The sequence below is a fragment of the Ambystoma mexicanum genome, chromosome 13, assembly GCF_040938575.1.
Source record: "Ambystoma mexicanum isolate Mex_15411 chromosome 13, UKY_AmexF1_1, whole genome shotgun sequence".
Lineage (NCBI taxonomy): Eukaryota > Metazoa > Chordata > Amphibia > Caudata > Ambystomatidae > Ambystoma > Ambystoma mexicanum.
Window position 1 is genome coordinate 196,388,406 of NC_090938.1, and position 14,563 is coordinate 196,402,968.

Genomic DNA, 14,563 nt, shown 5'->3' on the forward strand with positions numbered 1-14,563 from the left:
AACTTGAAAAGCAGCCCAATCACAGCAGATCCTCAGCACCCAATGGACTTCATATACCAAAGGTCTCCACAACACTTATACGCGCTCCGATTCCACCCATCATTTAATGATACGACGTGCGTAATGTTGGGCTTCCAACAGCAACAGGACCTGCGCCTACTTTCAGAATCCGCCAGCACAGAATGTCCTCTGCTTCCGCTATCGCTGGAAGCGCAGCAATTTTTATCGCAGCCAAGAAACCCTGCAAAGGTCGCAAATGACTTCAATGTCAATCCCTTGGGTTACCAGATGCGCAGTCGCTTTATAAATAGCCTCCTGTGCCGCAAAGGGCTGTAGTGCTTATGCACCAGTTGTCAGCACTCTGTAGAGGAATTCATGGTGTGCTATAACAGAGCAACCAATCAAAGGGTTCAAAGGGTATAAAGAAAACATTACTTTGAAAAAACTCATCGAAATATATAGGGGGTAAGGGATTATGAGGGAGGGGGGTTGGGTAGGGTTAATATAGGAATATGGGTTGGGGGCAGATCCCCAAATACATTTTTTTTTTTAAAAATAGCTTTTCTGAACTAATTTCTCCTAAAAAATGTATTTTTGAAAAAGAAAAAAACATGTCGGCAAAGGAACATGGAACCACTCAAAGAGCCTTCTAATGGCATATGAATGATTTAAGGTGGACCTACAATGGCACCAATTCTCCAGCCATTACAACGGTCATTGGGACACCGACAAAACTCCTTAAAAGGTAGCAAACCACACAAACTTCACTACACTGCAACAACAAAACAAACCACACATAGTCTTGCACAACAGCACACGACGACTACCGACTGTAAAACACCCCAAGCCCAGCCAACGGACCCACCGGGCAGAGGCTGCCAACAGCACATCACTGCTCTCTTGCACTTTTCCAGCTCATTCCCACTAACTCACCCCTCCCCTCCCTTTTTCAGAGCGACCAGGGTGCCAGGGGACCACTCTGGTGGTGATAGTGCACGGTACAAATATCCTTTAACATTAACATAACCAAGTTTAAAATCAGCCTGAACCCCCCCCCCCACTCCTGAATCCCCGCTCCTCTCAAAGCATTCGGACGTGCTTTCATTGCACAACCACTTCAGAACATGCAGCATTTCCTTCAGTGGAAACCCTGCGCTACTCGTCTTCTGCAAAGCACAACAGACCCTGTGTAAAAACTTTCAAAGGACCGGCGTGTCCCGCCACATGGAAGCAATTTGGAGGACTTTCCACTGAACAGAAGTGTAACATCTGGATGCACAGAATCAGCACAGCATGTCTCGGCTACTTAAAGAGCAGCGGTGGTTTGGAGCACCTCTGGCCCTCTCTAAGAGCCCCACTTCACTCTGAGGCTTTCACAGGCTGGTCATTGATTTCTGCACTAGAGAATGCCAGTCTTTGGGTAGGAGGAGTCAGGCGCAGGTCTTATGTTATTATGTTCAACTGCTTCAATAAAAGCCTTCACGGGAACCTTCCACCACAATGCTTGTTGCTGTGATGGGTTTGCTGCTAGAAGAAGCTGAATGCTAACTCTTAGGCCAATAAATAAAGCAGGTACATGATAATGCCTGCTTAAGAGCAATCAATAGGGCCAATGTACACCCTGCTGCAAACCTCTTCCGTGCTCTGCTGTTGGGGCGAAAGGTCTGTTCATGGCACATTCAGAAAGGTTTAGAGCTCAAATTCTAGTGTCCCAGGAGCCGGGCTGCCAGGTTCATAGCCTGTAGACTGGGATATGTTGTGTGTTAGCCTGTAGACTTGGATATGTTGTGTGTTAGCCTGTAGACTGGGATATGGTGTGTGTTAGCCTGTAGACTGGGATATGGTGTGTGCCGGTGCTGTGGTGTCAGCAGGTTATGGCCACAGTTTGATTGGTGGTTCAATTACCACGTGCCTGAGACGCGGTTGCCCCACCAGACATGCCCGCAGAGGCTGCAATTAGAGTAATTGTTAGGCTCTGCCGCCTGGTGCAGGAGGCGAGTTGGTGCAAAAGCACAAGCAAGTATCCCTGACCGCCTCATTTATAGACAGAGGCCCTGGCTGTGGGCATTTTGACGCGGGCATTTTGTGTTTCTACTTGATGAAGTAAGTCTTTGATTGGAATTCCCCACTTCATGGAGATTTTTTTTGTGTAGTCCGATTTAGTTCCCACTCCTGTTTCGGCCCAATCAGCCTGGTCAAGGTGCTCCTTAGGCAGTTCTGTATCACTGCACGTGGTGTTCCTGTATGCACGCTTCTCACGGAATGCACCAATGCCAAATCGGTACAGAGGTCGAGATTGTGTGCAGGCCAGCTTGTTTATGTAAGACTGGGTTTCTGCAACGTTTGGCTCCAAACTACAACTCCCATCAGCCATCGTCAGCATGGTAAATGTTCAGGTATCATGGAAGCCGCAGTGCAAAACATAAGGCGAGCAGCAGGTTGCACACTTCTGGCCTAGAACATGGCTGAGGCAAGCTGTATGCTGAAACCAACTCACAGAACCCACTTGTCATGCATGGTTGAGAGATGTGATCATGCCACCACTAGGGGGTGCTTTGGATAAAGAGGCTCACTGTTTGGAATTCCACAGATAACCACTAGATGGCAGAACATGCACAGTATGTGAATATATAACGACTTCCTTCTGCAAAACATTTAAACACGTTCACAAATCGAGGACAGAATTCGCAATTAAGGCCAGGACCCCAGAATAAGATTATATGAAATGTATGGTCTATTTTACATTAGCATTTGTGCAGATACCATCCCGACCCCAGTTTCCCAGACCTGTCCATGCAAACTCTGCGGCACCAACCTTTTCCTCTGCTGTGTCTGCAAGCTGCCGCAGCCGGGATGTCATGTTCACCAAGGACTGTTCGAAGGCTGCCACCAAGTTCGCCTAAAGTGCAGCAAAACAATAGAAAGAAAGTGTTAACTATGCGGACTTTTCTAAACCCACTGTGTGCAGTAACTTGGCAAACGAGCAGCACTTAGAACCTAGGTGACCACACTGTTTGCACATCAAATAACCAACAAGAGGGCATTAATAAGGCAATAATACACAGGCAAATAAAATGACAATCCAGGGCACAATCACTCGCAGCACTTGATTGGCAAAGTATGTAATACTTCTATCCTGCACCAATCAAGACTGCAGAGTTAGGACACCTTATGTGTCACGTGGCCTCTATAAACACACCAGATGTCTGAGACAGTTCAAGGGTTTATTTTCAGAACCTCGTGGGCCTCACTAAGGGCAGTCCCTCTAGCTCACTTTTTCTGTTGCTTCTGGTGTGGGCCGCCCCTGTTCCCCCAATCCAGACGTCCCTTATGCACAGGATTGTAACGAGAGCTCTGTAACCCCCCACTATCCAAGAAGCTGTCCAATTGCGAGGCCCAAACTGCAAACACCTTCTCTCTCCCTCCCCCAACTCCCTCCGAAAACAACCTAGGTGGTCCCTCTTAATTTCCCCAATGGAGTACTCAAGGATTGGTGCCTTCCAGACACGCAGGTCCCACTTGACTCACAGTTAATGGGAGAGGCCCAGGGATGCATGACCTTTTACCTCTAGGGTTGGATAGCCGCAACAAGACTGCAATGCTCGAAACCCTGGCACTAGAACACGCAGCAATCTTCCAGGACTGGCTAAAACCCTGAACTAGCACACACGTTCATGCACAAGCACAGAAACCCAGTCAAGCAGACGCGCATGAACGCGCGCGACCAGACACGCCAGTGGCCAGCATCGGCTCCAGAATGACTCACGTTCGCCGACAGCTGCGTGGTCAGGGTGGCCACCTTCTCCTGGGAGTTCTCCAGCTCTCGACGCAGTTTACGGATTTGCTGCAAGGGGAACAAGCACAGGAGTGAAGGCCACATTTCTCAGCTCAGCTATCCCATTGACAAGCGCGCACACACAAGGAATTCAGGAAGTAACTGGGTACACTACCTCCGACTGCATCCTCTCCTCCGCCTGAGAAAAGGCAGCATGCAAAGAGAAGAGAGAGAGAAAGAGAGAGAGGAAGCTTAGAGAAGTGTTTAGCAGGCCGTGCACTATGTGCAAACAATTCAAGGGCAGGGATAATCTCTATGGTCACTGCGGGTCCCCAACAAGTAAACAATTCAAGGGCAGGGATCAGCTCTATGGTCACTCTGAGCTCCCAACAAGTAAACAATTCAAGGGCAAGGATCAGCTCTATGGTCACTGTGGGCTCCCAACAATGAACCACTTAGAGTAGACTTGGAGACGAAGATACAATCCCCCCTTTTGCGCACGCATGCATGCATGTGTGCACATGTCCACACACAGACAGACACGCAAACATGCAGTGAGGTTTTGTTAGTAGCTATGTAATAAAGCAAGACTGAGCAGGCCTCCACAGACAGGAGGGAATACATTGCACCATGCAAATGGATATTTCCCATCTGTAAAAGGCACAGTGAGCAAAAAGTGTGTGCTGCAAACTCTCATCTCAGAACAGGGTATCATGCCATGTTCTTTCTGGAGAGGAGCGCCCGCTACCTTCTTTGAAATACATTGCACCAGCTTCTACTATGGCCAACGAGGTGCTACCACAGCCTGAGGAGGAACCATCACTGGTACTTCATCAAGGGAGGGGCCTCAGGAGAGGACAACCTATGTAGCTCCAGAAACCGAGCTGGCCAATCCTAGATCAGGATTGACCTGTGTGGCTTCATGCAAGCATGGCCTCCTACCACACACACCTGGAAGAATGGCATGAGGCACAAACGCCCTTGCATAGGCAGCATAGCTTCAGCTTCCTATAATCCACAGAACCTGCACTAATCCACAACGCAGCATGGTTGGGCAGAACACCACAGTTTACAACTGGCACTGCCCACCATAGTGCACTATTGAAAAAATACTATCCGATTCCTAGACCAGCCTTGGATGCCCAATGGCCTGCCAGCCGGGAGCCTCCTTAGGCGGCAGGACAGACTGAAGCCTCCGGCTTTTAATTGAGGCTTGTGATTTCCCAATGTGCATGGCAAAGCTGAAGTGGCAAAAGGCACCAATGCGGAGCAAGGTCACACACTAGAGTTAGTTAGTAGGTTAGGGAGACTTGGAACAAAAGAAACAGACAGACAGTGAGCCAGGTATACAGTGAGAGACAGTGTGCCAGCGTGACAGACTTACAGCGAGGGAGATACCAGACAGACAATGACACCCACACATGCAGCGAGAAACAGACAGCAACACCCACACATACAGCGGCACATACAGCGATACCCACACATACAGCGAGACAGACAGTGACACCGACACATACAGCGGGACAGACAGCAATACCCACACATACAGCAAAACCGACAGCAATACCCACACATACAGCAAGACACATGGAGACTGCGATACCCGCACATACAGCGAGAAACAGATAGCAACACCCACACATACAGCGAGACAGACAAAGACAGTGATACCCACACACATATAGCGAGACAGAGACAGCCATGTCCACACATACAGCAAAACAGACAGCGATACCCATACATACAGCAAGACAAACGGCAACAGCAACTCCCACACATACAGTGGGACAGACAGCGATACCCCCACCCCTCCCCTCTGTGCTTGCTGACCCTCCTTTAGCCACCCCCACCATCCTTCTCATCCTTTCCCCTTTTCTCCCCTGACAAGGTCGCTAGACAAGTCCAATATATGAAAGCCTTGTCAAAACGGGTTCATCCTGTTCCTCTAAAACCATCAAGGACCACATTGACACCCTCGCTCCGGCCCTTGCTGATTTTTGCAACCGCTCAATGCCTCAGGATCTTTCCCCTCCCCTCCGAAGGACTCCCTTGTGCATCGTCTTCTCAAGAAACCCACAGCTGATCCTTCTTGTCCAGCTAACTATCGCCCAATTTCCATGGATCCCTTTCTGGGCAAACTCCTGGAAAAGTTGGCCATCTCTCAGTTTAAACTTCATTCCAATTCTGTTGGCTGTCTCCATGACCACCAGTCTGGTTTCAGAGCTGCCAGAAGCATGGAAACTGCTCTCCTTAACATCTGTGACAATCTGATCTCCAACCTTGACTCCAATATTCCCTCTGTCCTCATCCTCCTCGATCTCTCTTCTGCCTTCAAAACGGTCAACCATATGATCCTGATCAACCCTCTTCGTGATAATCTGGGTATCACTGATCGGGCTCTGGCCTGGCTGACCTCTCCGCTCTGATCAACCGTCCCAGGTCCAACTTGGGTCCTTCCCATCATCTATCTTCCTCTCTACCTGTGGTGTTGCCCAGGGTTCCAACCTCTCACCCTGGCTTTTCAACCAGTACCTGGCAACTCTTGCCCACTGCATTGCCATTTTCTGCTAAAATTTCCAGTGCTACGCTAACTACACTCTACTCATTTTCAGGCTATCCTCGGCCACCTCCTCTCCCTCTCTCATCTCCAATTGCCTAACTGCCATTCAAGATTGGTGTGCCGCCAAAGATCTATGCCTGAATTCCATCTAGACAGAGATCCTCCTCATCGGCACACCTTCACCATCCTTTCCCCTCACTCTCTGGCCGGCTTCCCTTGGCCCTCCTCCTCCTACCCCCACCTGCGAGGCTAAGAACCTCAAAAGTCAAACTTCCTCCTGCGAGTGTACTCTGCCTTTCCACTCCTTCCCCCAGAAGCTCATGGTCTCCCAAGCTCTGGTTCTCTCTAGGTTGGACTATTGTAACAGCCTCTTTCTAAATCTACCTGCCTCTACTCTCTGCAACTAATCCAGAACCGGACTACAAGACTTGTCCTTGGCCTCAAGCTTTGAGATCGTATCTCTCCAGCTCTGAAATCTCTCCATTGGCTCCCATTGGAAGCAAGGATTACATTCAAAACCCTCTGCATTGTCCACAAGGCTTTCTGGGGCCTGGGTCCAAAATACCTTCAGCTATCCCTCCACAAATACCTCCCCTCTCGAGCTCTTTGCTCCTCTACCTCTAACTCCCTAAGGGTTAGTCTGGGGGCAGATCTCGGTCTTCCTCTGGATCAGCCTCCCTGCCACTCTAAAACTTGAGGAGAACCATCTCCGGTTCCGGAAGCACCTCAAGACCTTCCTCTTTTTTCAGCCTTTGCTCCCCCTCTCCCCTGATGATCTGTTGTCTCTTTGCTCCGTGCACCTGGCCACCCTCTGTCCTCTAGGCCCAGGTACCTGCTCACCCTGCACCCTCCCGCACTGCCTCCGGGCCACCCCTTGCACTGGGTTCTGTATCTGTACCCATAGAGCCCCCCCTTCTTCTTCCTGCACTTATCAGACCTACCCTGTCTGCTGCCTTAAACCTAGCACTTGCAAATTGCTGGCTGCACTACCACAGTTTTATTTATTTATTATTTATCAGTTTCTCGCTGGTTCGCACTTTCCACTTCTCCCACCTTCCATGAACTTTTTCCCCTCCCCCTCGCACTTGTGCGTTCTCAATGTCACTGGGCCTAGTAAGATTGTTGTTTTGTTCTCCCTGTTCCCCTCCCTTGCCTTGTCACACTCTGAAACCCTTGTGTACAAGCGTGATAGAAATAAAATATCAATATCAGTACAGCAAGACAAACAGAGACAGCGATACCCACACAAAGCGAGACAGAGACAGCGCCACCCACACATACAGCGAGTCAAACTGAGATAGCAATACCCAAACATACAGCGAGACATATATACCTAGACCACGCCAGGCAAACAGACCACGAGCGAGAGAGGCAGCAAGACAACGACACAGACAGCTAGACATAGAGAACCAGACCGAGAGAGAGATCGAGAGACAGAGGGAGATGGAGGGAGCGGCAATCTATACTAGCAATGCCATTAAAGTGATATTGGGGTGGTATTATAGAAACACCAAAACAAGAGTAATTAAATCTCAATAAAAACAACCAAAAAAAGGCACTGTGCAAACAATACTCTTCAAGTCATGTTTATACAAGTGCAGTGTTGGTCCTACTCGTAATTTTAAGTTCTGGTTCAAAACTGCATTTTCACCAGGTCAATGTTTGCACCCAATGGCACTTGCACTGGTGCAAAGTTTCTGTAACATCACCTGAGGGGGTTCCGGGCAGAGTCTCCGATGCCTCAATCCATTACTTCATTTACCATAGTTCTACTAGGAGGTCCCCCACCCCAGACCCTTTCATATTATTGCCCTCCCAGTCAATAATGGCAAACTCACGGTGGCATGAAGAAAATACCTGGCGTCAGCTTCTGAGTACAAAGAACAGGCAGGGAAGTAAACGTTCAATATCAGAGTACTCACCCCCCACCTTCACAATGAACATTAGAAGAAAAAGGCTCTTACGGAGGAGTACGTGGACGAAGCACTGGACGCCAAGGACAGGACCGATCCATGCACTGGGGAGAGAGGCACAAAGACACTTCTTAGATCTCAAGCATTTGGACAATTCAGCTTAGCCTCATTAGGAAAGGAAAACAAGGACATGATAGTAAAGCGCTCCCGTGCTTCCCAAAGCTAGGTCCCCCCTCAATACCCCTACCCCGATAATAATGGGTCAGAGCGGACTATTTTCATTTAATGCCATGAACCCGGATTTCAAAATTTCAAAACTTTGTTTTAAGATTTATTTTAATTCCATTCCCACTTTAAAATCGCTTAATTGAGAAGCCTTGATACCTCTGGGCTGTGTGCCCGCTTTATACATGAAGAGAATAAATACAAATAAAGAATGGAAATGGGTATAAAGTTTAAAGTAACTGGACATGTGTCACACTTGAGAGCTCTTATGACACGTAAGGCAGGGATAGCCAATGATCTTTCTCGGCTACAGTGTTGCATAGGGGTCTCCTGTAGTCCTGCTAAAACAGAATAATGGGTCTTAATAACTCACTGGCCTAGGCAGGGACAATAGCGGCAGAGTATAAGATGGCCGAATATGCCCCTTAGTTTGCGGGCATTTGCTCCGTAAGCTGTTCTATGTGCTGGGAAACTACAGCTGAAACAAAATTCGGTGACTAAGTAGTCAGACACTTAACGTAGGAAACACTGGGTGGTGTCTGGGAGAACATTTAGATCAATGAACATGCACCCAGTTTAGTGCTGTGACTTTGGATGTAATGATTTTATTAATGGTTAGGGCAGAATCCATTTTGGAATTCTCTTGCACGACTTTGAGCATCCGGTCCTCTTTTTTTGCTGGATTACTGGGTTTTTGACTCCCCTTTTTTTGCCAGCCAGGCTTAATCAGAAGTCTAACTGCTACTGTAGCTCAGAGTGTATGTGACCTACCTTACGAATCCTTTTGAACCCTACCGTCTGGGTACCCCAGAGTATCCCAGTGCGAAACCCTTGCTTTGTTAGTCACCTAGCTAGGCGGGTGTTGGCTTTTTAACCTTTGTAACATTGTTCCTTGCAGTGAAATCCATTTTTACTCTGTTGGGTTATTTATTTTGTACCCCCTCCTCATTATTCAAAATAGAGGTTGTAGTTGTTTGCCTAGCATACCCGGTTTGACACGGCTGTCACACAGTGAATGAGATCAAAACAAAGAGGTTTGTTCCCAACTGGACCATTCATTAACCCAATAGTGGTGTAGATAATGTAATCGTACAATGAATGAAACTGCGAGCAGTTGTGGGCTAGGTCAGTGGCACAGCTTTGCCAACTGGGTGTTTGTATCTCAAGATTCAAGGCTCTAGTGAGTTTGAAACCAGTTCTGACTGGCATATGCACATGCTTGCCTGCAACAGTGTGGGTTCAACTCCTTCGTGTTGAGGACCCTTCCCGGAGGCTTGGAGAGATGCTCTCCCATTGTCTGACCACTCCTGTCTGGATGATACTTTGGGTGTGACATGGTGCAGGTTTAAATCACCAATTCCTGCGGGGGTAAGAGCAGACCTCCTTACACGCCTACCTTGTCAACAGCTGGCTCTCTGTACCTGCACTTTGGAAGACATGTTGCTAAAGGAAGGAAAGAAACTCTGCAACAGGAACATTTGATGCTTTGAGCAATCTGACAGCTAAGCTCCCTAGCAGTGTGCAATTTCCCTGGGTTTTCTTTATGCCTATTTTCGGAATATTGTACGGATTCTTTGATCCTGTAAGTAACATTGTTGCTCTTGGATTCTTGATTGACAGCTACCGTAGCTCAAGTGTTGATGCTGGGACTACTCTACGGAAACCTGAAGCAAGTCCTTCAAGAAAGTTACGGCTCTTTCCTTCGAGGTCCTCCTAGGACCAAAAACTAGCACAAAACAAACTTTATAGAAGGTTAGATCAAAATAACTATTAAGCACCAATATAATTCAGAGAAACAATACACATGCTTTAGTCCTGATTATGAAATTGTTCCGTGTGTAGTTTATGTGGTGAGCTGTGCACGTTCAGGTGTCACTCCTACGCTCGTTGACATCTTGGCATTCCAAGGACATTAAGATTTATTTTGCCTATTACTAATTATTCAATATAGGCTGATCAAGGCGGGGGTCTCACCATCATCCGCGGGGTCCCGGAAGGACCCGGACCGGGTCATCATCCCTTTGGGTCTCTCGGCCAGCGACAGTGTGCTGCCCAGTGGCGTGCCACTGTACAGCTCAAAGGGAGACTCCTGGGTGGGAATGCTGTTGGAGCGGGAGATCCTCGGCGCCGTGATGGACGTGGGGCTCACTACAAGCATGGAGAGAGAAAAGAAGACACTGAGCTCTAGCAGGGAAAGAGCAACTATTGTAGGCAGACAAGGTGGGGGGGTGGTCAACAAATTAGAGGTGCAGCTCGTCTCTCTATTAGCATATTGTACCTATTGAGCATGCATGATCTGTGTTACTTTGAGCAATGTAGGATATCCCTCTACCCATTGCATCCCACCCTCCCAATGTTTGTAAGAGTGTAAGCTCTCCATATAGTTCGGATGATGTTCTCACCGATTGGGCCTTGGTCACTCTCGTCTCAGGGATCTTCTCTACCTATACGGCCAAAACACCTTGTGTTGCTGTAAATTCACACAGTGCATACGCAGACTTGTTTTGTTGCAATTTCTAGATGGAATTCAACCCACATCCCCTATGGTCTGCCTGGCTTCCAATTCCAAAAATGTGGCTTTTTCATCCTTTGGCATCCAATCGAAGACTTTCAACAAGCATACTGATTATATACTCTTTTATTCGCCACACATTTAGTAGATGATGCAAACTCTACATGCTCCAATGATGCAATTGATTTGCACACCCGTGTAGTAGAATGTGTGATCTTTGCATACAGTTAAGGCTATACAAGCTCTTCCCACTTTGAGGACACTACGGAAGGGTCTTCACACAAACGGTGGAAATAGTGCGACAATGCATGAGGGATCGCCCTACACAATGATGGGAGAAGTCCCTGGGATTGGCTGAGAGCCATATGCTCTGTCCATTCTGGAGGACACCTTGAATAGTTGCAACGGCTCATGCACCTTACTAGCGGCAGGGTTGTCCGTCGCGCCTCCTAATGTAGGAGTCTCTTTAGATACAGCAGATGATTGGGCTGTCGCCACACATTCCTTAACTTAGGGTATCCATTCAGACATTCATTTAACATTCATTTCCTTGACAGATTTGCCACTGTATGTAATCAACCTCATATGTGCAACAAATTAATGGGTTCTCTTTATGTGTGAGATGATGAAATTCTATATGCAAATAGCCTGAAATTCTCTGCAGATGTTTCAAATAATGACAAGCGCTTTGAAAAATAGATCATGGAATGATCTGCAGATGTGTCGGATCAATTATTCTAGCACCATTCATGTGCGCGCGTGCTCACACACACACACTCGTGCAATCATGGGACTTCCTTCAAATACAGGAGATGCCACTCACTCCATATTTAGAGATTATTCAATCTGCTGGTCAGAAACAGTAGTCTTTGGCTTTCCCTTTTAATTAGAATACGTGTGATCCACTACGAAGGTCACTTCAAGAATACAGTAGATCGAGGGTCTGTAACCTGTGGCTCTCCAGATAGTTTGGAATACATCTACCATTATCTCCCACCATTGACAATTCAGGCTAGAGCTAATGGGAATTGTAGTCCAAAACAGCTTGTGCGGCCAAAGGTTGCAGACCTCTGCAGAAGATGGAATGATCCTGGCACACAGTCTTCTACAGGGTTCTCTTGCCAGCCTCAGTTTTAAACATGTGCACCCTCAGTACACTAGCAAGGTGAACTGACCTATGTTGGTTAAGGGAAGCTTTGTAGTCGTCACGATGGAGAGGGGAGGAGGCGGGGAAGGCAGTGGTAGGGAGTCATCGGAGTCTTGAAGTCCGCCGATGGTGTGCGAGTGCCGCCTCTCCTTCGCCTCGTCTTGGGAGTGGGACTGAAATCTGCAACACAATAAGATTCATATGGTCACGTTTGCTTTGTGAATTGCTAGGGTTTTTCAGATTTCCAAGAAGTCAGTAATGGAATCAGAGAGTTCCTGCTCTTAGATTAGTTGTTGCTTGCAATCATTATGAATACATTTGCCCACTGATGGCCATATCTAGAGGTATTCCATAGTTCTACATTAGTGATCCTTAACACAATGATGGTGATGATTAAAACAAAGTGTATAGTCTTAGTCTAGAAGTTGAGCCTGTGGTACCAATGAAAATGTGCCACTAATGTGGGCCAACAGGGCCAAACTCAGCCTTTCATCCTTCCGAGGTCGATAAATGAGCACCACATACCGTGGGAAATAAGCAGCGCTCAGATACCTGAGGGTTGGTAGCGCTATATAAATGCATAAACAAACAATGTAAAAGTTAATTGCTGGGTTTGCTACCTTGGATAGACACCTACTGCCACACTAGGAAATGAGCTGAGAACAACAAACTCGCAAAAAATATTTTAGCCAATAGTCAATTGAAAGTAATGCCATTTTCTCTACTGGATCTAAAACTAGCAGCAGACCCACCATAAGCCCAACTCTTCAGTTCTCTCCATTATTTCAGGACCCCACGACTCGTCCTACAACAGAACATCTGTAGTTACATATAGCACTCACTGGTATTTCAGTTATGGGACACAAACTGGGATCTACCAATTTGCTACAATGCTTGCATAGAGTCAAATCTGCCTGAAAAGTGGATTCTCAACATATGCAGAGTCAACCGTACATCTAACAGGAAATTAAAACCGAATGTAGTGCCAAGGAGACACAGTCATCCCTTGCACACATTCTTGTTCTAGTATGGCCCCAGGCCGCACCCTATATCATCTGATCCAGTGCAACCCAGCATCAAACTATATAATTCCACCCCCTAGAGCGACCTGGCTTGACCATCAAATTTCAATGCTCACTTTTAGCAGAGCTGCTGTAAATCACCAACTGAGGTCCCCAGCCTCTGGGTCAGTGGTCTGCAAACTTTGGCTCTCCAGATGATTGGATCATGGGAGTTGTAGTCCAAAACACCTGGGGAGCCGCGGGTTGCAGGCCTCTGCTCTAGGTGGTGGTAATTGACAATGGTCTCTAAACCCACAGGAATTCTAATAAGGGTGACGATAATCCAGCATGGCATTCCTCTTATGATGCAACTTGGCATTTGCATGCATTCAAGCAATGCACTGCAGAATCGGAGGCAATGCGGAAGTTTATAGCTTATCTCGAAGTCTAACGAATGAAGACAATCAAGACCCTGTTCGGATAGATTGCCAACCGTGCCAAATAACACTACCCATCCAACCTGATATTCCCATGTCCACTTTAGACACATTTTGGTGACCCTTGACTTTTCAGGATGTATTTCCAGAAAATTGTGAAAGTTCACTGAACTGTGAACCCACCCATAAATTCATGGCTACTTAGCACTGTGGTATTCTGGCCCGCCTATAGTTGTTCCATCCTGAGCCTATTGTAGTTTGCATATTATTGCAATTTTTAAATGTTTCCAGCTTCGCTTGTTGGGTGCCTCATTCATAACCTTCACCAGTGTTTGGGATGCAGATCCTTTGGACTCCCTACAATATTGGGAGTAGCTGAAAGCTATCTTCAAAGTGATCAGTGAAATTCATACTTTTGAAACGCAGATTCCGATAGATGCCCAGGAAGATTAATATTAAAGTTTTTTGATTCTTGATCTTGCTTTTGCCATAAGGTCTGCAAAAATGTAAGGTGCCACGCATATAAAACATGTCCTCCCCTTGTTCTAATGCTACACTGGCATGTCTTTGTGTTGTTCCCATTATGCCCCGTGCACCAATTGTATTCCTGTTTGGTGTGTGAAGGCATCACAAAACAGACACAGACAATAGGTTAAAGTTTAGTTCTCTAAACATTTATTAACTTAAAATGCAGGATGGATGAGGCCTAACTTGCCCCATGCTAAGGTGGGACGCAGAAGGATAGTATGCGTTGGGAAGTCCAAATCATCTTGGCTTGTAATCGTCTTCCCCCCCCCATGTACAACATAGTTCATAAGGCACAGGGGATCCCTTCCCCAAGAGTTCAAATCTTCCAGCTTTTCAAAACAAAGTTCTGGGGAACACTTCCCAGTTCTTATGATATTGTTACTGTTCACTGGTTATTGTTACTGGTTCTCATCAACCCTAGGCCATTGCTTCGACTTGCCAGTGATGCTCGATTTATTCTCTTGC

At 47.0% G+C, this 14,563-nt stretch overlaps 1 protein-coding gene across 8 annotated transcripts in view; it reads right to left on the reverse strand.

Moving 5' to 3' along the window:
* NAV1 (neuron navigator 1) overlaps positions 1–14,563 on the reverse strand; it is a 999,939-nt gene that overhangs the window by 73,985 nt on the left and 911,391 nt on the right. For 6 of the 8 annotated variants that reach the window (XM_069633622.1, XM_069633625.1, XM_069633628.1 and 3 more), the window contains 6 exons: positions 12,161–12,312; positions 10,448–10,621; positions 8,300–8,352; positions 3,951–3,974; positions 3,767–3,844; positions 2,816–2,899 (listed from right to left, as the gene is read on the reverse strand). In XM_069633622.1, the coding sequence (XP_069489723.1) occupies positions 2,816–2,899; positions 3,767–3,844; positions 3,951–3,974; positions 8,300–8,352; positions 10,448–10,621; positions 12,161–12,312 (565 nt within the window). The remainder of the gene's footprint in view (positions 1–2,815; positions 2,900–3,766; positions 3,845–3,950; positions 3,975–8,299; positions 8,353–10,447; positions 10,622–12,160; positions 12,313–14,563) is intronic. The other 2 variants (XM_069633627.1, XM_069633626.1) reach the window with 1 other exon arrangement.